The 24,453-nt window shown below is 38.5% G+C and overlaps 1 protein-coding gene across 1 annotated transcript in view; it reads right to left on the bottom strand.

Annotated features, from left to right (window-relative positions):
* Window positions 1-16,836, bottom strand: part of LOC311286248 (NACHT, LRR and PYD domains-containing protein 3-like) — a 67,762-nt gene extending 50,926 nt beyond the window's left edge. Inside the window, exons 1-5 of the mRNA XM_084402374.1 lie at window positions 15,920-16,836; window positions 15,568-15,693; window positions 15,268-15,444; window positions 10,810-12,678; window positions 2,692-2,865 (exon numbers count right to left, since the gene is read on the bottom strand). Coding sequence (XP_084258500.1) covers window positions 2,692-2,865; window positions 10,810-12,678; window positions 15,268-15,444; window positions 15,568-15,593 — 2,246 coding nt within the window. The 5' untranslated portion in view covers window positions 15,594-15,693; window positions 15,920-16,836. The remainder of the gene's footprint in view (window positions 1-2,691; window positions 2,866-10,809; window positions 12,679-15,267; window positions 15,445-15,567; window positions 15,694-15,919) is intronic.
* Window positions 16,837-24,453: the final 7,617 nt, after the last annotated feature.

Here is a 24,453-nt window from a genome sequence, read left to right as displayed (position 1 = left end):
AACGTGATAAATACCATTCAGTTTTATTTGTTGATAACAGATTGTATTGAACTTGAAGGTTTAACCTCTCTTTATAAAGTTCAGGTGACGGAGACGTAGAGTTGAGGCAGTCTACCCTTCTTATAGAATCAATTAGATCGTCCAGTTTTTGTTTACGTTTTTTGTTGAGAGTTGCGGTATATGAAATTATTTCTCCCCTAATAACTACTTTAAGTGTCTCCCACAATGTAGATGCTGTAATAGATTCGGATCTGTTATGTAATAGGAAATCGTCTATAGCTGTTGATACAAATGTACAAAATGCAGGATCTGATAACAAGGCCGTGTTTAGTCTCCACAAAGGCCGTTCGTTATACCTCAAGTTGCAAATAAGGTCTAATTGCAAAGGAGCATGGTCTGATTCCACAATAGGTAGATATTCAATTTGTCCAACAGAAGGAAGGAGAGATTTATCAATAAAGAAATAATCAATTCTTGAATAGGAGTGATGAACATGTGAAAAATAGGAATATTCTTTGCTGTGTGGAAATTGAAATCGCCAAGGATCAACCGCCCCTACTTGCTCTATAAATGTAGATAAGGCTTGGGCCATCTTAGAACGGGATAAAGATTTGGGATTAGAGCGGTCAAGGGACGGATCCATTACGCAGTTTATGTCACCACCAAAAATCATAAGATGGGAGTTTAGGTCTGGCAATAAAGAGACTAGCTTATTAATAAAACTCACATCATCCCAGTTAGGCGCATATACATTAACTAATACGACAGGAACATTGTATAATATCCCAGAGACTATAACATATCTTCCCTGAGGATCTGCAATAGAAGCAGAGGCAGTAAATTGAATGCTTTTGTGTATCAAAATGGCAGTTCCCCTTGCCTTAGAGTTAAAGTTAGAGTGGAAAACTTGCCCCACCAATGATTTCCTAATTCTGAGATGATCAACAATGCGTAAGTGGGTTTCCTGTAAATATATTATTTCAGATTTTAATTTTTTTAAGTATGCAAAAATTCTGCCTCTTTTGATTGGGCTATTTAGGCCTTTGACATTCCAGCTAACAAATCTAACTTTCGACCCCCCATGAGATTTAGTTAAATCGGCCATATCAGACATGAACAAATATACATTTAGTCAAGAGTTCACTGATCAAAAATGCAAACAACAGCATAAATGTTTCCTCACTATTCAGTTTGTATAAAAACATAACATAAAACAAAACTTTCCCAAAACTTTTTAGATAAATGAAACTTAGAACCAAACTTCCCAACATTTTCCTAATGCTTGCTTCCCCAACTGAAACAAGCCGCAGAAACCTATATAACTTGCATGGCTCCCGATTATCCAGTCTTTACCTCTCGATCTTCTTGAGAGACTCCAAACCACAATATTGACGTTGAATACAGCATAGCGTCAATATTACGCAATGTACTGAATGAGCTTTGAGAAAATAAACAAAAACAAACATGCCGTCTTTTCTTGAAGTTTTAGATAAATTTGCGATGGAAGAATAGGCGGAGAAAGTCACCTTATTACTTGAAGTATATTGTCTGTGCCATTTAAGCTCATAGACAACATATTACGGCCAGAGTCGTATTTAGTCTTGTACAAGGACGCGTTGTTTGTAAAAAGCCTCGGCCGCCTCAGGTGAATCAAAAGTGTGAGTTTCCTCTCCGAATTTCACACGGAGACGTGCAGGGTGCAGAAGTTGAAACTTTATGCCTTTTTGATAGAGGGATTGTTTGACTTCTTTGAATCCGGCGCGTTTTTTCGCTAAAGCTGCACTCGTATCCGGGTATAGCCGCAGTGACACTCCGTTGAATTTAGTATCATGTCTTCTGGCCCAGTGAAGTGCTTTTTCCTTTTCCTGAAATCGGTGGAAGCAGACAATGAATGGTCTTGGAGATTGCCCTGCTCCAGGTTTGGGGCGAAGTGCGCGATGCGCTCGCTCAAGTTCAGGAGGTTTGTCAAACACGCTCTCCATGGCATCTTTAAGCAGCCCAGATATAAATCCAATGGGGTCTTTTCCTTCCTCAGCGCCTTCCGGAAGGTTGATAATACGCAGGTTAGCCCTTCTGGATCTGTTCTCAAGATCGTCAATTTGGTCAAGAAGAGATGAATTATGTGTCTTCAAGGATTTAATCGTCGCTTCCGCGGCGGCTAGCCTTTCAAAGTTTTCACCGGCCAGTACTTCGGTAGACGTAAGTCGGTGCTGAAACGAGCCGGCTGTCTCGCGTAGCGTCTCGAGGGAGGCCTGTAACGGCTTGATTGAATCTTGAATTAAACTTGCCATGTCCTCTTTTAAACTGGCCCGCTGTTTTGACAGTTCGGAGACTAGTTGACTCATTGTCAAGTTATCCGTATTGTCTTTTACAGGTATATCCTTGTTGCTAGTAGTTGTGTCGTTAGCCGCCATTACTGCTAGCTTACTCGCTAGGGTTGCACCTGACCGTGTTGCTGGTGCGGTACTTTGCTTCTGTTTAGAGTTGCTCATTTCGCTTTCTGGGCTAGGTGTAATACTTATGTTATGTTGCAAAGCAATTAGATTAGAAAAAGAAGACGCATAAATATGTTTTAAAGGAGTGTGGTTAGGAGGTCCTCGCCTCTGCTGCCCTCTCTTACATCGCCAAACCGGAAGTCTTTGTATTCTTTTCTGTGTTGGTGTGGTAAATCTCTTATATATTCTTAAATACCTCAGAATCTGCAGCTGACAGTTTGGGCTCTTCAGTCCTTCAGAAATAATCTTCACTCCTGAATCCTGCAGGTCATTGTTCGTCAGGTCCAGCTCTCTCAGGTGTGAGGGGTTTGAACTCAGAGCTGAACACACATAACCACAGCCTTCCTCTGTCACCATACAGCCAGACAACCTACAGACACACACACACACACACACACACACACACACACACACACATCGACATTATGAACGGTAGACTGTAAATTATCTCTCATAGATAATCTTATCTCAGATTAGACTGGAACAATCAGAATAATATCCAGTTCCATCTGACTTCTGACCTATAATGCTGCCTGAATCATAATCATACACTGTTCGTTCGCTGGCTGGAGAACTGCCCCCCCCGACTGAGCCTGGTTTCTCCCAAGGTTTTCTTCTCCATTCGGCCCTGATGGAGTTTTGGTTTCTTGCCACTGACGCCTTTTTTCACCTTTGTTGCCATTGGCTTTTGGCTTGCTTAATTGGGGACTAGTGTTGTCACGGTACCAACATTTCAGTATTCGGTACCAATACCAGTGAAAATCCACGGTTCTCTGTACCAATTTCGGTACCAAAGCTTAATTTAGATTAAATTTACATATATTAAAGTGTATATCACGGTTACAAATATGGAAACTGTAGTATTAAAAACACTTTACAATAAGATTATATTTGTTAGATAACATTAGATAAAATGACTTAACAATAAACAATAGTTATATACTGTCGCAATTATTCTCCTTGGGGTTAATTTAAAAATATATTTTTAAAATCAAAAGTTAACATTATTTAATGCACAATGAATGAAGTGAACAAACATGACCAATCAAGTGTTTGTATTAAATAACATTCACAAACATTAATTAATGTTGAAAAAATATATTGTTCACTCAATGTGTTGATGTTAGATAACGCATTAAGTAATGTTAATGAATGGTATCTTATTGTAGTGTATTGTAGCCGCTAGAGTTCTTACTAGATCAAGAAAATATGATCATATAACACCGATTTTATCATCACTGCATTGGTTACCTATAAAGTTCTGTATTAACTACAAGGTATTGCTACTGACTTATAAAGCCCTAAACGGCTTAGCTCCAGTCTATTTAACGGATCTTCTATCGCCCTATAATCCATCGCGCTCTTTAAGATCACTAAATTCAAGGCTTTTGGTCATACCTAGGATATCCAGATCCACCAAAGGAGGGAGAGCATTTTCACATTTAGCCCCAAAACTCTGGAATAGCCTTCCTGATACTGTTCGTTGCTCAGACTCGCTCTCCCAGTTTAAAACTAGATTAAAGTCGCATCTCTTCAGCCAGGCATTCATATAATATTTTTAATCTTACAGTTCAAATTACAATCCGGCCTCTACTTAATAAAAGCCAGAGGAGAACTGGCCCCCGACTGAGCCTGGGTTCTACCAAGGTTTTTTTTCTCCATTGGGTCACCTGATGGAGTTTTAGGACACCATTAGGTCACTTGATGGAGTTTTTCGGTTCCTTGCCACTGTTGCCTTTGGCTTGCTCAGTTGGGGATATTCTGGGGATATCTAATTTGATTTTATCAATCAATAAATTCCACTAGAAACAAACCTTGTTGTATTATTTTAATTTAATACTGTGAAGCTGCTTTGATACAATCTGTATTGTGAAAAGCGCTATACAAATATACTTGACTTGACTTGACTAGTGTTACCAAACTATACAGGAGATAAAACGTGTTTTATTTGACTTGACTGTACTTTTATTTAATCCAAAACTGCGTTCATATTTAATTTTAAGAGGGTTTTTTAAACCCTTAGGAGTTATCCAGCCAAGAATAAGCCTAGAATTGCTTTACTGACGGACTGATATTAATGACATAATGACGGCTTTTTATTTCTCATCTCCATAAATATATCTAGTAGTAAAGCTAATGCAAGGGCTAGAAATCAATTAATTCTTTGCTGATACTTCCTCGTCATCATGGAGACATAAGAGGTCTTTGTACCATTGAAACATCCGGCAAGTTTCACAGCTTAAAATGTCAAAAAAAAAAAAAAAAGACAAAAAAGACAAAAAGAAAAATGTGTTCAACCAAGCTCCAAAAATGGCTTGTTAGAATATTGTGGGTTTTGTGACGTCACATGGGCAAATACATTTGCATCAACAAATAGTTTTTGAGTTTTTCAGAGAGAGTTTGCAAAGAAACTTGTGCAAAGATAAAGCAGCAACTGTACTGGATCTGACAGCAGCTTGATCTCAAAGCAAAAGTATTTTGATTAAAAAAAAACGTAAGCAGTTTAATAATTCTGTCTATAAATGGCCGTTTTATACGGGTGTTTTCAAAAACACAGGGGGGGCATTGATACTTTTTCCTATGCAGTGACATTTTATAACAGTGGTGTTTACTGAGAGCCGCCGCTTGAACACGGATCATTTCAGAAAGATTGTCAGAATGAGGTTGGAAAATCTTTATTCAGATTTATGGATTATTAACAGTACAAATCGGGGGTGCCAAACTCAGCTCCTGATTAGCTGTATCAGGTTTGTTTAATTAGGATTGAAGATAAACTGTGATCCTCTAGGGCAGTGGTTCACACTTTAAGAGCAACCTTTTCTTCTTTTTTAAATTGACACAACCCATATTGACCCATTATATTTAGATTAGTTAAATTCAACTGCAAAAGTTACAATAATTGTATAAAATCTAAACATTTAGTGAAAAATATTATTTAGTGGAGATGGAGAACAAAAAAGTGAATAAGTGTAGCACTAAATCTGTTAAAATGTCACTCACTGCTCTTTGTATTGCTGTAAAATACATTCATGAAAAACAATTCATTTCTAATAAATACTGTAAAATGAAAAGACATTTCTTTTAAATGTTTAGCACAGCTGTTTAATGAGGCAGCAACATATTATAGATAGGACAGAACAAGAAAGGCTATTAATAATCTTTCATTGCACAAAAGTATTATAATATGAAAGGCTCCAATACAGAGCGGCACAAAGCGCTTATGCGTATCCCGTGCGCAGAATGATGCGCTTGAAGCAACATGGAGTCACAGCGCTTCACATTGAAAACCTCATCATTAAATCACTTTATCACATTAAACTATGGAGTGGCTTTAGAACACTTATGATATAGTGCATGAAAAGTTGACGGTTCTTTATAATGTTTTTGTAACTTTTGTGAGGCTTAACAATAACACAGAATAGTATACGCACAATATAGGATTTGGATGCCGATAGTGAGTATCGGATCGGCACATCTCTATTCAAAACTGCTATTAAGTATTTAAATTAATTTGTGTACACTCACAATAAACCAGAACACTGTGGCTTTGTAAAATAAACAAACAGGATTTGTTTTCTGTCGTCTCGGTTTCCTTTCCGTCAACTAGTTTGTGGAGCGCTTCACAGAAATAAACCAAACTCAGCAGAATACTGTCACACAGCTTTTCTTTTCTTTTGTTAATCTGTTAATTATTGAAGTCAAATATATTTAGCATATTTATTCCTTTTATACAGCCCTATAGACTATGACTTTATGAAAACAAATTATTATTTTAATTTTAAATGTAACTCCATTCTCCTTAAATCATCCTGGCGACCCAGAGTTTGGAAACCTGTGCTCTAGGGAACTGAGTTTGGCTCCCCTAGTATAAGTGAACCTCAGGGAATATAATAATAATGTAAAAACTAGTAGTGGGCATAGATTCATTTTTTTTATCTAGATTAATCTCACTGTAATCTTGGAATTAATCTAGATTAATCTTGATTAAAATGGCTCATTTGAATTCTGCCGAAGGCATTCAGAATATGTGCTACCCAAATAACGACTAAAAGGCTGTTTACACCTGGCCACTTCATGCGTTTTCTCAGATTGTGAAGAGACCAGGTGTAAATGCCCTCCAAAACGCATTCGAGACAGATTTGAATCCGATCGCTCACACCACTTCAGGAGGAGGTCTGGGCCGCACTCCAGACCATCTGGACAAGTGTAAATGCATCTGGTTGTTGAAACCACATATGTAAATTGTACTTCTCCCAAAAATGCAAAAAATAAATAAATGTGTGAGAGCGTGTTATAGGCAATATGTAATGTTATAGCCAGATATGACGACGCTACTGAACACGCATCACCGCAGATGAGCAGCTGAGCATCTATCCATTAAGCCATCGTGCAAACTATCGCAAATCAAAGAGAAAGTAAGTCACAGACGCTTAACACAATCTTCATCATTAAAAGTAGAGAAACGAAATGATCTTCCAGGGCTGTTGCCGCTCTCTCTTATTGCGGTCTTTGATTTTGAAATTTTAGCTGATGATCAATAAAATGCAGCTCATATCTGCTGCTTTCGGTGACGTGCATTAAATCTGCATATAGCGGGAATTGAATAGCGATCTGAGAATCTGAGAAATAAATTTTCCCTGAAGCAAACCCAGCGGCTTCATAGCTGCATCCATGTTAGCACGTCACGTTTGATGTGGTCATTTCACAGTAGGCATACACACAGGTTCGAAGCCCCCTACAGTACAATTCGGCTATACATCCGCGCTAAAATATCAAGGTGAAAGTCATCATAGCTTGCGTAGTATAGACCCAGCTCCCAACACAACTTTGAGAATAGATTAACGGCGATATTTTTTTTACCGCCCGATAAGAGTTTCACGTTAACGCAGCTTATACTACAGGGCCGTTGAATGCTTGTATCTGATTGGTTGACAAACGTTCTAAGGTGTGCATTATTTTCAGGGAAATGCACGGCTAAAGTAGTTCCAGGCAGGTCTCGACCGCATTACAGCTCCATATCACTTCGCCTAGTTAACTGTAATAACGGAAAATAGGATACAATTCATAACAAGAAAAAGCATTTAGCCCCATGCGCTTGATCTGCAATTTTCAATGTCTAGCTTCACAATCTATGGAAACATGCAGTTTAATTTTAATAAATAAAGTATATTCCTATCTATAATCAATAGAAAATTAAACTGAATATAGGCTAAATAAATGGATAGTCCTGAAGCACGGATTTTTATTGCAGATAATATAACAAATAAATAATTATTGATAGGCCTTACTTGTTAAAAGGCTTTTTGTTTCATTTAATTGGCTAGTCTACTGTCATCTGTCAATAATAGAAACAAAAGAATGAACGAATTAATTAAAACGAATTGAATAAATAAATAAATAAATAATATTGACGCACATGCTTTTCTGTCTCATTATTGCAACATCTCTCTCTAATAACTGGGCCAGTGACAAATAAGGTTTTCAACTGATAAAAAATTCAAAAAGGTTAAAACTGCACATCAAAGTAGTTATTATCTTTATGGGGGTGTTTTTTACTTATTACTAAAATCTCAATTTTAAACAATGTATTTTAAGCGGTTTAACTGAGAATCATGTGACGACACCAGTCAAAATGTCATACGGGATAACGTTAATGCATTTTCTAAATATTACGATATTAAAACTTTTCAAATCAATAATACTTAATGAATATATAAAGTGATGCAGTAAACAATATTTGGAGCACAGAAAAAAATGTTTTGCACAACAATTTTTTCTCATTATATTGTGATTTCTTTAAACGTGACCCTACTTGTTCAAGTTCTTTACCCACATTTTAACACTGCAATGTGATTTAAAATGCGAAATGTCTGAAAATGTTTTACAGGACTTGGTATCATGTTATTATTGTTTCCTCAACTCCATGAAGTGAAATAATTCATTTCAATGGGAAAAAACAGCGTTATCCCGCCTGACTTAAGTTGTTACTCGGTATGACACCATATAAGTTAACACATGAATTGTCATTTTTACAACACTTAATAATGTTCATAAATAATTAATGTTTATGTTATGCAATGTTTTTCCAAGGAAATTAATTAGGCTCCACTGTAAAGAAATACAGATGTGGTTTTCAGTGTGTAAACTGTTACACACAAACTCAGTGTGGTTTCTTCCCAGATTTGGCAAGTATACAAATACATTTAAACATTTTTTTCATGTTTATGAATATCAGAACAGCACAACTTTTCAACATTAGGTTTAATTTAGTACTGAAAAGTACCGTGAATCATTTTATTGATGATCATAGTCACTCTACATCAATATTCATAAATAATGTAAAGGGTTAAAGTAGGCGACCTTCACTCATTTCACTGAACATCATTTATTTGAACAACAAATTTACAAAAGCATGTAATTGAACAACATATTTATAAAGAAAAATCTTAATAATGGGTTGAAGTACCTTGAATCACTAAATTTAATTAGTTTCATTAAATGAACACTACATTTTTATAGACTTAAAGGGGCTGATTCCCCAATATGACAGGTTGGACAATAATTAAGTGTAATTGTAATTGAATATTAATATGAATTATATAATTTGCTAATATTTAACTAAACAATGTTAATGATATGTTAATATCACAATTTTAATGGAAATTATACAAATTAAAGCTGAAAACTGTATAATAATATATTGTCAAACAGAAAGTAACTGTTATCCTATATGACAAAATTGTTATCCGGTATGACAAAACTCAGTTTAAATCTTTATCAGGCAGTATTTTTGGCTACCTATAGAAATCTGCAACCTTTACCTTCAACTTCCAAATATGTAAATTCATGCTAAATAAACATATTTACATAAAATCCACATTATATATGTTATTTTAGCGTTATCCCATATGACACAGGATTTTACTACATAGTGTGCTAGTGAAGAAAAAGGGTGAGTTAAACACATTTTATGAAAGACATACTTACCTTTCACCATTGTTTGGGGGTCCATCAGGGTCTTCCTGATTGTGTAACATGCTATCTCACATCGTGTCAAAATAAAATTCACAATAAAATTGCTCCAGTTTGCTTGTTATCCCGTATGACATTGGCTGACAGCCAGTTTTGGGACAGAATGCTCCAAAGCATAACAATTAACTGGATGTCATATTCTTTGTAATATTTAAATATATTGTTGTCAAGACTCATACAATAATGCCTGTGGAGGAGATGTTAGGGTTTATTCGATTTTTTACAGTTTGTTTGGCTTTTTTGTATGTCACTCTAAGGTCCGGACAGTTATCCGGTATGACATTATGTGACTATAATGTCTAATAATTCTTACACTTTGTAATACCCTCAATATATGTTTATATCATTTGATAAACAGAGATCAATTGATTCAATAAATGTGCTTTTTATTAAACATTTCCTTATTTTGACTTCATAAAGGGGTTTGGACATCAAAATTGCACGTCACGTCATTGGGCCAACTGCATAAAGCCGAGGACACACTTTAAGGCCGGTTATCAATGTAATCTGATGACTGATCATGTCCAAACGCGTGTTCAGCTCGTTCAGTCTGTGTTCAAAGTCGGTGTTTATAATCTGCTGCAGTCGATGAAAACAGTCAGAGAATGTGCCAGAGTCGTGTGTGCCAGCATTAGTCTGCTATCAGTGGCTCAAACCTCCGTTAATAACTCTAAAGTGACGTTTTGGAATTAGCAACGGAGGCATGGGATTAGATGCATAAGAAAGTAGTCCTACAGATTCAAGAGCATTTTAATCACAAAAACTTTACAAACGTCTTGAAATACAGAATCTGAACAATGTTTCGAGGTGTGGTAGCTGCAGGGCTCGCAAAATTTCTAAATCGCTGGTAGCCCTTCGGGCAGGCACTCTTCAGATTTTGGTAGCCCGAAATTAATTTTACTAGCTCATATAAAAAGACTACAATTTTTTAAGTAGAATATTGGTTAGGAGTCAAAACAATGAATCAAAAACTTTTTCAAAACACAAATATCAACAAATATGCATCTGGTTCTAACTGAACTGAAATGTGTGTGATCAGTGTGGATCATGAAGGCGATTTTGCGAGCCCTGAGCTGTAGTACTCCGCTTCGCGTCGTGACCGCATTACCACCTCAGGTGTGCATTATTTTTCTAATAATTCAACGGCCTGTCGTCAATTATTCCTTACATGTTAACACCGATAACGGCCCACCACTAGTAAAAACTCCATGTCATGACCCCTGTAAAGATGTAAGATGCATTATTAAAATGATTCTTTAGCTATTAATGATTAAACACTCACAGAGCTTTTCTGCAGTTGACCACAGCTGGTACCAGTCTTCTTCTCCCCTCATCTGATGTGTTGTATTTCATGGGGTTCAGCTCATCCAGCGTCTCCTCTGAGATCTGAAGCATGTAGGAGATTGTTGAGCAGTGACCAGGATAGAGTTCCTCCTCTGAGTGTTTGTCTGATTTCACAAACTCCTGAATCTTTCTGGACAGAGTCTGATCTTTCACTTCCAGCAGACAGAGGAACAGATTGATGGATTGATCAGCTGAGAGATACAACCTAACCTTAAAATCATCATCATTATCATCATAATATTTGATCTTGTCTTTAATGTGCTGTGTGGTTCTCCTGATGCTCTCTGAGCTGTTCTCTGTGTGTGTCAGTAGATCCTGTAAGAGTCTCTGATTGGACTCCAGTGAGACGCCCAGCAGGAACCGCAGGAACAGATCCAGCCGTCCATTCTCACTCCTGAGGGCTTTATTTACTGCTGATATTAGTAGATCATACAGAGAGACTTCATCAGATCTGAATACACCCAGAAGCCGCAGTGGTTCCTTGTTCTTCATTAAATAGCAGTAAAACACATAGAAAGCAGCAAGAAACTCCTGAACGCTCAGATGAATGAAGCTGTAGACTTTCCTCTGATGAATCACTGATTCCTCCTTAAAGATCTCAGTGCAAATCCCAGAATGCACTGAGGCGTCAGTGACGTCTATGCCGCTCTCAATCAGGTCCTCCTCATAGAACATCACATTGCCCTTCATCAGCTGATGGAAAGCCACTCCTGCAAGTTTCACAATCACTTCTCTGTTGGACTGCAGGAGTTTCTCTGGATCTCTCTCTTCATACTTCTGATTCCTCATGTTGATCTGAATCAGCAGGAAGTGGATGTACATTTCAGTCAGAGTTTGAGGGATTTCTGCACTCAGATCTTCTTCCAGGAGCTTCTGAAGCACAGTGGAGGAGATCCAGCAGAAGACGGGTATGTGGCACATGATGTGGAGGCTTCTTGCTCTTCTGATGTGTGAGATGATTCTGCTGGCTTGATGCTCGTCACTGATTCTCTTCCTGAAATATTCCTCCTTCTGAGGCTCATTGAATCCCTGAATCTCTGTCAGACGGTGGATGTATTTGGAGGGGATCTGATTGGCTGCTGCTGGTCTGGAGGTGATCCAGATGAGAGCCGAGGGAAGCAGATCTCCTTTCATGAGCTTTGACATCAACTCACCCACTGATGAAGTCTCAGTCACATCAGAAACTTCCTGAGCGTCTGAAAACCTCAGTGTGATTCTGCTTTCATCCAGACCATCAAAGATGAACACAACTTTACACTCCTCATAAATCTCTGAGTCCAGATCTTGAAGTTCAGGATGAAAGTCCAGCAGAAGTCTGTGAAGACTGTACTGATGATCTCGGATCAAGTTCAGCTCTCGAAATGGAAGCACAAACATGAAATCTACATCCTGATTGTCTTTTCCCTCGGCCCAGTCCAGAATGAACTTCTGCACAGAGACGGTTTTCCCGATTCCAGCGATGCCTTTAGTGAGAACAGTCTTGATCTGCTCTTTCTCCTGGCGTCCTGGTTCAGGAGAGGCTTTAAAGATGTCATTGCAGTAGATTGGAGTGTCTTGTGAGTGTTGTGTTCTGGCTGTTTTCTCCATCTGTAAAACCTCATGTTCTTCATTCACTCCTTCTCTCTCTCCCTCTATGATGTAGAGCTGTGTGTAGATCCTGTTCAGGAGGGTTTCATTCTCTTGGAGTTTCAGTCCCTCAAATAATCTCTCATACTTGTTCTTCATGCTGGCTTTGTGTCTGTGTTTGACTCTCTGTAGGTCATCATTCACTGGCTGAGGAGAATCCTGGTCTCCAGTCTGATCATCTCTGAATGGTGACAAAATACACACATAAAACATGTTTGTGAATAAAACACACAAGGAACAGCAACACATTAATGAACATTGTCAGTTTAACAGATTCTCCTTATAAACAACACTCAGGGTTTCTCCTGACTCAAAACGAGGAGGTAAAATCCTGATCATGTATTTTAATAGTAAGATAATTAAATTAGTATTTTCCGTAGACCATCATATAGCCGTCTGTGTTTCCCACAGTATTTAGTGGGTGGACCTCGGTACCTCTAGAGGGGTCAGGGGTCATGCCCGGAAGAACATTTTGTACATTTCAGTTCGACTTAACAAGCGCATTTCTTTACACGCACACACACGCATGCACAATGAATTGGAAACACTCGATCTGCGGCAGTGGACGCCAAAGCCTTTGATCGGTGCGTGAGTGACTGCTGCGCATGACGAGAGAAAGCCCCGGCCGCGCGCGCGCACTCTCACGTCTTCAAACAACACGAGCGCTGTCTTGCTCTCTCTCCCTCGCGCATATTAATCAAAATCATTTGACACGATAGAAAAAGGGCGGAAGACCGAAGTTTCACGTGGAGCATTCAGAGATTTTTTTTTCTCCTAAATTACCGCGGAGTGTGAATTGTGCTAAAAAATAAACTACCGGGATAATCACACAACGCTTGCCGTATGCTACACTTCCACTAATGACACTCCGATTCGCGAACTAATGACTCATTTGAACCGATTCACTTTAATGAATGGTTAAAACAACTGATCTGTCCAACACACTCACGAGACGTCTGAATCGGTGTATAACAAATCGGTAACACTTTACAATAATGTTCCACTTATTAAATTCTAGTTAACACAGTTAACATGTACTATTAATAAACTGGACTTTGTTCATTTGTTAACCATTGTTAATGTTAATTTCAACATTTGGGCTACTATAGCCTACATTATTGAAATTTTTATTATTATTTGTTAACATAGTTAATGCACTGTGAAGTAACATTAATGAACAATGAACAGCTGTATTTTTATTAACAAAGATTAACAAAGATTAATACAGCATATTAATAGCAATAGGGCTTGGGCATCCTGACGTCATACTTGGCGTGGCGGCCATGTTGATGGCCTCGCGAATGTAAACATACAGCAAGTCGAACGAGGAGAAGCAGAGTTCGGAGAAAGAAAAGAGATATTAAAGTCCCGAAAATGATGTGGAATTTACGGGGATACGTTAAATAGGGAAGTCAGGGACCAGTAACGTTATGTGGACAAAATCGGCAAAAAAGTGTAGTTAGTAGCTGTCAACCCTCCCGTTATTTCCGGGTTTCTCACGCATTTGAGCTCTTTTCCCGCTGTCTTCCCGTTTTAGTATTTTCCTATAAAATATCCCGAAAAATGAAAATTTCAACATTCATCTTTCTGTTGCTATCCCTCTGCTGACAGCAAAAATTCGTACTACAAAACTGCAGCATTAACTAAGCGAGTTGTGAAGCTAGGTCTAACGTGACTTCGCTTACAGATTGGCATGAAATCGTGCTCTCACAACAACCACGCTGTTATCTTAAAAAGGCCAATATCACGCTAAGGTTGCCTTCAAGTAAGCAAAACGATGCTTTGAAAACATCTGTTTCGCTGGAAGGGCAAGGGGGTAGCAACAGGACAACAGTGCAGAGACTGACAGGTCCGATGGAAGGGCTAACATTAATGTTATGAGAGTCAGGTATTAAAATACGGGATATTTTACAGGAAAAATTGTCCACATACTGGTCCCTGGTTTCCCTATTTAACGTATCCCGGTAAACTCCACATCCATTTCGGGGTTTTAACATCTTTTTTCTTTCTTTTCTTCTCTCAACTCTGCTTCTCCTCGTTCACTTGCTGTATGTTTACATTCGCGAGGCCATCAACATGGCCGCCACGCCAAGTATGACGTCACGACGCCCAAGCCCTATAGAGTGCCAAGTGCCAAGCAAAAAATGCAGGGACAGGTGTGTGGCAAACAAATCAGGTTCATCAGGTTCGATTATTAAGGCTTTTAATCGGCAGGATACGTCAAATATAACCATACTGTCTATGAATATAACACCGCATACACCATCGCCAAAGAAGAGCTTGCCTTCACTTAATTTATGTCAAATGACAAATCATGTGCCAATATCATCGGGGTGAGATGATATAGAGCCAGAAGACCAAATTTCAAATCTTGGCCACAGGATGAAATAAAATCTGTTAATATATAATTTGTAGTTGTGGTGCTCCTTAATTTTTGCTGGTGCTCTTAACTTTTTGAAGTTGGGAGCACCAGTGCTACCAAGTAAAAAAGTTAATTTCGAGCCCTGAGTAGGCTGATGTAAAATTAAACAGAGGCTTTACTCCCTTCAAACTTAAATTGTCAATGTTTCATTAAATCACTGTTGGAAAGCAATCTTATGGAAATATTTTTTTTACCTTTATAAAGGGCATTTATTTCCTAATTTTATTAAATGTGTGCTCCATCTTTCCTTTCAAATTCTTCAATGTAATGTCAGGAAAGCCATTACAGTGTTTTCTGCAAAAACAACTACAAATTTTGGTCTTAGGTCTAGGTCACGTTTATCCTCACCTGAGGTCAGAGGTCGCTGGTTCATCACTGAGGTCAGAGGTCGCTGGTTCATCACTGCGGTCAGAGGTCGCTGGTTCATCACTGAATTTAGGAGGAAGAAGAGGAAATGATCTGTCACTCTTCAGAGACACACAGCTGGGTTCTGGAGATGAAGATCTCTTCCTCTGCCTGGAGATACTAAGAAAAGATATGATCATTTATACACATCTTTATAATGGATTAAATGTAAATGATTAGTTCAGATGATCTGTGATGTTGTGTGAGTCGGTCTATTGTGTCCAGCACTGGATTGTGTCTCACCTGGGGTCAGAGGTCACTGAGTCCATCTCCAGGATTTGTGGGATTATTCATAGATCTGTGACTCTTCAGAGACTCACTGCTGGGTTCTGGAGACGCTGCACTCGTTCTCAGAGACTCGCATCTTCCCTTTATATGGAGACACTGAGAGCATTACATTTATATCACATTCAGCAGCTTTAATTCACAGAGGTTTACAGTGTGTTCAAGATTATTTTCAGCACATGTTCCTGCGAACATCAATGAACACAACAAAGGCATCATTCAGTCATAAATGAGATGGACTAAAACATATATTTCCTCTTATAGTTTAACAGACGGCTAGTTAATTCCCCTAAACACAGCTTAGACTTACGCTTTTGCTTTACATGATGATTTCAGTAAAGATTAGAAAATCCCAGACATTCTGATGTGGAATCCTGAGGGAGTGTCAGAGCGAGGGAATAGCGCTTCATATTGTCAGGTTTACATTTAAGCTTTTACATTTAAAAAACATTTTGAGAAAAAATGTTTAGCGCATCAAAATGTTCAGTGATATATCTGATCATTTGTAGCAAATTTTGCCGATCTTTTCTGTTTTAATTTTAGCGCATAAATTCTAGGTCAATATTTCAACAAACTGATTTTGAAACACACTTTTCTCCAGTCACGCCACATTCAGCAGGAGTTATGGTTTAGATGAACAGATTTAACCCTTGTGCATCAGTTATAAAGTTACACACAGATACATAGAGGACAAACATGTCCGAGTCAAAACACTGTAATGAAACACTGAAGCTCAGACCCCAGAGGGTTAAAGGTCGGGTAGGTGGGATTTTCTAAAAAAACTTTTTTTCAAATTTGTTTAAACGGTCTTTATATACCAATACATAATTAAAATGTAAGTGCTCTGAAAAAGAGAGTATAAAAATCGAGTATATTCCAAATCTGAGGCTGATATCAGGGGTGTCGAAACTAATCGCTTCTACGAGGCAGACGAGGACGATTCGGTGTCGGTTCAGTAATAGACCATAACCCATTATAATGTACTGACGCTCTTCTGACGTCATGTGTGGCGGTAGCATCCAATAGCAGAGGGAGGAGAGACGAGAAAACTAAACATGCTCCAGCTACTTTAAAGCCGACATCTGGGCACATCTGGGCTTTGATGAACACCTGGAGCACGACCTGCAGAAGACACGCTGAGGACATTTCACAATCTTTTTATCTCTCGGATATTCACTTTGTTACGGAGCGCCTGAGGGGACCTTTGCAACAACAAACAAATATATACAGACTTTCGGATGCTCACGCGTTACAGTTTCTAGTTTGCGTTATAGTGTCATTACTATAGATGTGGGAAAGGGATGAGATGAGAGTGAATGGATACAGCTGATGCATAAAAGCCACTAGAAGACAAGCCTGCAGCCTTCAGCCGAAAGAGGGAAGGAGACCAGAGTCTGATGGAGATCAGTGGAGATGGAGAAGAGGCTTAGAAATAACTAATTTAATGAATCGACGGTCCACTAATCTGCAACACGTTTGGCGTGTAGTTTAGTTGGGAATGAAAGGCTATGTAGATAAAAGGTTATTTTATGAGAGAATGCACAGAAGGGAATGTGGCCACAGGTATAGGATCCATCTGAGACATTACTATAGTATTTAATAGTAATATTGAGTGATATTGTTTATGGTCTAAAGAAAGTAGAAAATACAGGGCCCGTATCCCTAAAGAATTTTTGTGCAAAAAGTGGCTCCTAGCGGCCAAATTCTAAGAAAATTCTCAGAGTCATGACGTTTTCTTAGAATTTCCCCTAAAAGTGACACGAAAATCCCAGTTAATATAAAAGCTATTCCTCAAGATTCCTAGCGCTTAAAAGGGCTCCTAAGGCTCGATCTGCTAAGAGCAGGGAAGAGGACTTTTAGTGGCTTAGGAGTTCCCCTAAGCAGCTGCACAAAATGGCCAACAGAGGAGGCAGGAGAGATGTCCTGCAAACACTGGATGACAGGGAATTATTGAGACGCAACAGATTGGATCGTGCAGGAATCATGTTTGTGGTGGATCTCCATTTTCTGTGTTTGTAGGATATTTGTTAACAAGCCTTCATAAATAGACCAGCCAGCAATCACAGACATTGATAAAAGCTGAGCCGTGTTACCCTCGTTAAGACCACACTGAGTTGTAACGTTGCAATTTCTACTTCATTAAGGACAGCCCCTTGAGATAGGCCATCTTGTTTTCAATGGGGTCCATATGGGAGTGAAAGTACAAAATATGCCAGCTAGGATATTAATATGAGCAAATAAGACTCGAATCATTATTTGAACAGGGTGTAATGAGCTTAAGTTTTCACGTATTTTAGATTCTAATGTTAGGCTATGACCCCTCGCTTACTATTCATTTTCCAGATATTTTCTTGAATGTGAAATATTATTTACAATTACAGTCAGCATAAGATTAGAGTGTATAATTATGTTTATTGATTTGAGGGTACATCCTTTGCTCATTATCACCAAAAGTTCATTTTCATCAAACTTGTAGGATCAACCAATCACGGCTTTTGAAATGATGACTCATACCTAGCAACGGGGTCAACCACACCTCCTCACTAAGATAGGATTTTCCATCCATTCCTTGCTCAGAGTTCACTGAAAATGTTCTGGAATCACTTCTAAGCTAAAACTCCTGGCAAGGAATTTTTAGGTTAAGTTAGGAGCTCTCTGAGAGGATTCTCAGAATCTTTAGGGATACGGGCCCTGATGTTTTCTTTCTTAGACTTTCAGGTTTTACCAGTTATGATGAGACTTGAATTGTAACTGATGTATATGCATATGACACTGATATTAAGCATTTAAATGAATAAAGACAACATGAATTTAATTATAAATATGTGTATGTTGTTTAATTAAAATAAAACATTAAGTGTTGTGTTCACTGTGTGCTTAATGATGATGATATAGCGCTGTGTCATGAATGATGGTATAAAAATATTTTTAATGAATTAAATATGTATTAAATTAATTAATTATTATTAAATTACAATTAAGTTTTTAGTGTAATCTTGAGTGTAGTTTTCTGCGGCCTGCAATGACTAGTGTTCTGCAGCTAATAGAGATATGCATGCTTTTCTCCCTACAGTAAAGCACAGTCCACAAACAGTGCAGTCCTGCTGTACCTTTACAGTATAACACCAACTTTATTCACAACGCGCTAATATTCCACAAGAGACTATAATAAGACACATCTCTGGAGGAATGCTCCAGGCACACTCTCATCTCATCCCTATTCCCACATCTGTAGTAATGACACTGTAACGCTAACCGGAAATTGTAACGCGGAAGTCCGTTTATTTTGTTTTTTGCAAAGGTCCCCTCAGGGGCTCCGTAACGTTACTCTGTCGATAACAAAACGGCGGAATATGTGTGAGGAAACTCGGCTTATAGCGTCGCTTTAAGGACTGTTTCAGTTTTCAATAAATCAACACAGACTGGACTTTACACTTTCACTTTCGATATCCAATCCTTTTTATAGCCCAGTTTTTGTTAAGTTCAATAGAAATGTTTCATACGGTCTTATAAACACAGATATAATAACATGACACGATATTAAATAAAGACTGGCTGAACTTACCGTGACATATGATCGTTTGTGAGGGTTTTTAACGTTCCGCTTCTCGGTTCTGACGGAAGAGCTTGAACTAGCAGAACGTCATCATCAGGCGCTCGAGCGCGGGACAGCCGCTGAAGGACCTTCTTCTTCTTTCAGGTTTTAATGGGGGTTGGCAACTCATCTCAAAGGTGCATTACCGCCACCTACTAGACTGGAGTGTGGGCATTATAATGACAACAAAGGAGAAAAAAACAAACAAACAAAAAAAAAACTATTGAATTCTTTCGCTTAACCCAGTGTTTTTCAAAAACAAAATTAATAATTTGTGTATTTTCCCAGATGTTTTCCCTAATAAATGTTCAAGTGTAATGCTTTGTTCCTCCATTTGTGTCTTTAATTCTACCCTATCTTTTTCATATTTTTTGCAGTCTAACAATATATGCTCCACTGTCTCTTGTACATTACAATAAGAGCATAGTCCAGTGGGGTGTTTTCCTATTCTATACAATGTTGTATTTACACCAGTGTGACCCATTCTAAGACGTGAAACTAGCATCTCTTCCCTTGGGCTTCTGCCCTTCCTCATGCTTGTGACTACTTGAGTTTGAATACTGTATAAATGACGTCCTGTATCCGCTGTGCTCCAATATTCCTGCCATTTTTTAAGTGAATGTTGCTTTATGATGGTTTTAACCTCTACTCTACATACTGGTATGCGCACATCTACTGTTTCATGCTTTATAGAGTTTTTTGCTAGCATATCTACAGCTTCATTTCCTTCCAGCCCTACATGAGCAGGAACCCAAAGGAAGGAGACAGCTCTTCTTTTATTATGAAGTGTAAGAAGCAAGTGAAGTATTTGATGAATGAGGTCTTGTCTACATGATGCTCTCCCAGATTGAATGCTTAATAATGCTGATAAACTGTCTGAGGCTATAACGACACCTTGGTCCTGACTATTTTCTTCCACCCACCCTAACGCCAGTAAAACTGCTACTACCTCCACCGTGTAAACTGACAGGTAATCTGTTTATAAGTCATGCATTTCGCATTTTTTTCCGTAGATATTCTACATTTCGACCCCTAACCCGAGTTCTCCATCGTCTGCATAAAGTGACCTACCTACACTTCCGCTTACCTGATCAAAAATGTAATTTATCATAATATTAAACTGTATATGGCTGCAAACACTACCTTGCCGGGTACCATTTTCCACAACATGCCTACTTGAATACTCTGTACCAACCTTAACTTCTATTGTTCTTCTGTCTAGGAAGTCTAATACCCACCCGAATAATTGACCTTTTATTCCTAATCTGTCAAGTTTTATAAGTAGTCCATCCTTCCACAGCATATCATACGCTTTTTCGATGTCAAAGAACACGGCAATTACACTTTCCTTATTAGTTTGTGCTTTCCTAACTTCTGCTTCTAAGCACAAAATAGAGTTCATTGTCCCCCTACCCTTACGAAATCCAGACTGATACGCTGAAAAAAGACCCTTACTTTCCATATAATAACTTAACCTGTCTGTTACCATCCTTTCCATACTTTTCCCTAATTGTGATGTTAACGCAATAGGTCTATAACTTGACGGGTCTCCTGCATTTTTACCGGGTTTGAGTATTGGGACTATCACTGCCTGTTTCCATTCAAGCGGAATCCATATCATATTGATCAGCCTTAATACTGCCTCCAGTGACACATCTTTCATATGCCCTAGCATGCTATAACATACAGCATCTTTCCCTGGTGTTGTTTGTCGTGCATTTAAGATAGCCCTTTTTAATTCAAACATAGTGAAAGGCAGGTCCATATCTCCTCCTGATGCAGTCCTACTTTCTTTTATTCCAGAGTTTTCCAACAGTATCTGGTTCCTATGCTGTTGATCTACTGTGGATAAATTTCCAGAACTGTGGAGTTTCTACCAAAAGCTCTGCTTTTTCTACATTACTAACTGCATTCTTATCACTGCTGCATAACACTGGCATTTCCACCTTTCTACCTAATCCACTCATTCTTCTAATTGTTCTCCATATATCTGACAACTGAGTTTCACTTCCAATTTTATTGCAATACTGTCTCCAATACATGCGTTTGGCTGATCTAATCGTTTTCCTAACTACTGCTTGTGCTCTTTTGTAGCTAATTAACATTTCTAGTGTGTGATGAGCTTTAATCTGTCTAAATGCTTTATTTCTTCTTTTAACTGCTATTCTACAGCTCTCATCCCACCATGGCACATTTTTTCCCCGTTTATTTCCTGTACTTTTAGGGAATTGTTTCTTCTGCTGCTTGTATAATGGCTGCACTATTCATCTCCTCCACATCTGTTATATCTCTACTCAGTATTTCTACACACTTAGTCTCATTAATTTCTTGAAATGACTGCCAATCAGCTTTATCTAATTCCCACCTAGGTATTTCCACTTCCTCATCCTGTTGCACCTCTATTCCAATCCTAGTTATTACCGGATAGTGATCACTACCCACTGCCGATCTGCACTAACTCCTGCAATTCCCATTGACACTAGTGTTAGATCAATAGCACTTCCTGTATTACTTGAACTATTATACTGTATGCCCTTTCCATCATTAATACACACCAGCTCCTTATCATCTATACATTTCTCTATTACTAATCCATTTATATCTGTGTTTTTACTTCTCCATAATGTACTGTGTGCATTAAAATCCCCACATACCACTATTTTGCCTTGTATTGCTCCGCAAACTACTTCCAACATATCAGTCCTTAAATTATTGCAAGGGTTGTAAAAATGATCTATTTTTATACTATTTTCCCCTGACCATACTTCAGTTACAACAGATTCATGTTCTTTCCCTTTACTAATACGTTTATATCTTACCCCACTTTTAACAAAAGTTGCTACCCCTCCACCTTTTCCTGCTTCTCTATCTCTCCTAATTGAAGTATATCCATACAATACAAAGTCCAACTGTGGTTTTAACCATGTTTCTTGCACACATATTACATGAGGTCTATCTGTTAAATCTGAGACCAAACTCTTGAATTCCTGTCCATTTGCTAGAAGGCTTCTGGAGTTCCATTGCAATATAGCTAATATCATAAAGAGCCACCAGCCCATGTCTGCGAGCTTGTGCTTCCTGCCACTATCATTTCTCCCACTACCTCACAGCTAAGCCCTTTTATTCCTAGATACTTTTCCGCTGATTTAACTATTATTTTGATCTTTCTGTCTGTCTGTGCCGAGCAATTTATCACCTCAATCATAAACATCACACATTCATTTTTGCCCATAACTAACAGATCCTTTTTTGCCTCAATTTTTTCACATTTCTCACAAGACCTACTTTTATTTTCTTTGATTTCTGGTTTATAGGTTTCCTTTTCCTTTGACACTTTCTTTACAGCTTCTGCATATGTTATTCCTTGCATCGATCTCACTCGCTGCACCTCCATTGCTCTCTTGCTAACTTCACATCCACGATAGGCTGCACTGTGCTCCCCTCCACAGTTACAGCATTTCAGCTTTACTCCTTCTCCACATTTCCCATACTCATGCTCGCCTGAACATCTACCACATCTTTGTTTACCCTTACACACTGCTGCTACATGGCCATATCTCTGGCACTTAAAACACCTCAATGGGGGAGGGATGTATGGCCTGATCTCGTAGCTCATGTGACCTATGTATATCTTACTTGGAAGTCTTGCTTCATCAACTTTAATCATAACAGACAGGCTATCGCATTTCTCTCCATTTCTGGTTGTTTTAAGGCGTTTTACCTCTAACACTTTTGCCCCTGTTATATTATCTCTGATTTGATCTTCAGTAACATTTACTGGTATTCCTGTAATAACTCCTCGAACCAACGCCTTGCTTTCAGTCAAGACACACTTAATTCTCTTGCCATCTATTCTATTCAGTTCTATGGCTTTCTCTTGTTGCGTTTTATTCCTACAGAAAATCAGCAGCGCTCCACTTAATACTTTTGCATTCTTGACCTCGCCTAGCAATTTGTTTATGGACTTTGTTAGTTGAATCGGATTCCACTCACCAAATGACGACCCCTCCTGAGATAGTTTCATGATCACTTTATATTCTTCTTCTTGCTGTTGTTTACTTACTATTGTCGTACTTTGTTCACTATCTGTTTCATCTATATTAGATATTACTTTCTCCTTTTTTTCCGTTTTCTTGACCGCATTACATTCCAAACACTCCTATCTCTCCCGCCTTCTTCTTCAAATCCCATCTCACTTCCTGCCTCCTCACTTCCTTCCGCCATCTCCTGCCCATTCACAGTCTAGCTGTTGCCAACCACAGCCAACCAGTTCCTCTCATAGATATCATATAAAGGCTAGATGTCTTAAGGCGGAGTCACTTCCGGCATCACCGGCGGCCATCTTACCACAGGGCTCTGTGAATTAAGGTGAGTGATCAGCACGCACACAAATCCTCTTATCTCGCTGAAATCTTGACGGATTTACAAACGGTTTGGTTTCTTACAAACGTCATTAACGGGGCTATAATTCTTTCATATTGAAGTCAATTTGTATAATTATTCATATGTATGCAGTTTCATAGCTACATCTCTGACGTTTATAACAAACCAAACCATTTGAAAATCGGTAGAAAATTGAGCAAGTTATGGTTATTTAAAAGTACATGCACCATGTTACGAGTGAGCGAGCACCCTGTGGTAAGATGGCCACCGTGTGCGGACGTCGACCTCCATTGGCCAGCAGCGCGCACGAGACATCTAGCCTTTATATGATATCTATGGTTCCTCTAGCCAGACACCTCCCGGCCCATGCGCTGAAGGACCTCTGATGGGTCACTCTATTCAGTGCCTGATCAGAAAACATGCGCATTCAACATTTTCTGTCGCCTTAACTATGCAGATTATTTTGAGTAACTATATACACCTGTTTGCATATGTATTAATGTTGCGTTAAAACAGTATTCAAACATAATACTTTATTATTAGTCATCCCTGGGAGAAAACTGAGGGGGAAAAATACCATTTTATAATTTTCCTTAATGCAAGTGTCTCTACCAACATTAAACACTTTAAAACAGTGTTTGTTACAGTAATAACTGGACTGAGTGTTTAGTAGGAGTGAGCGGGATACACACTAATGCGGGCTGTCACACACTTGATTTAAATACTTCCACACATGCCAGCAAGACGAAACTAAGAGTATTTACTAGTTGCCATATCAACACTATATAGAGAAGAAAACTGCGCCAAAAATCTGGAATTTTTGGATGAAATCACTGAACATTAAACCATAACAAAAGTACATTTAT

Source organism: Rutilus rutilus, assembly GCF_951802725.1.
Source record: "Rutilus rutilus genome assembly, chromosome: 2".
NCBI lineage: Eukaryota > Metazoa > Chordata > Actinopteri > Cypriniformes > Leuciscidae > Rutilus > Rutilus rutilus.
The sequence above is the reverse complement of the archived record's forward strand: the minus strand, read 5'-3'. Positions and strand labels throughout refer to the sequence as shown.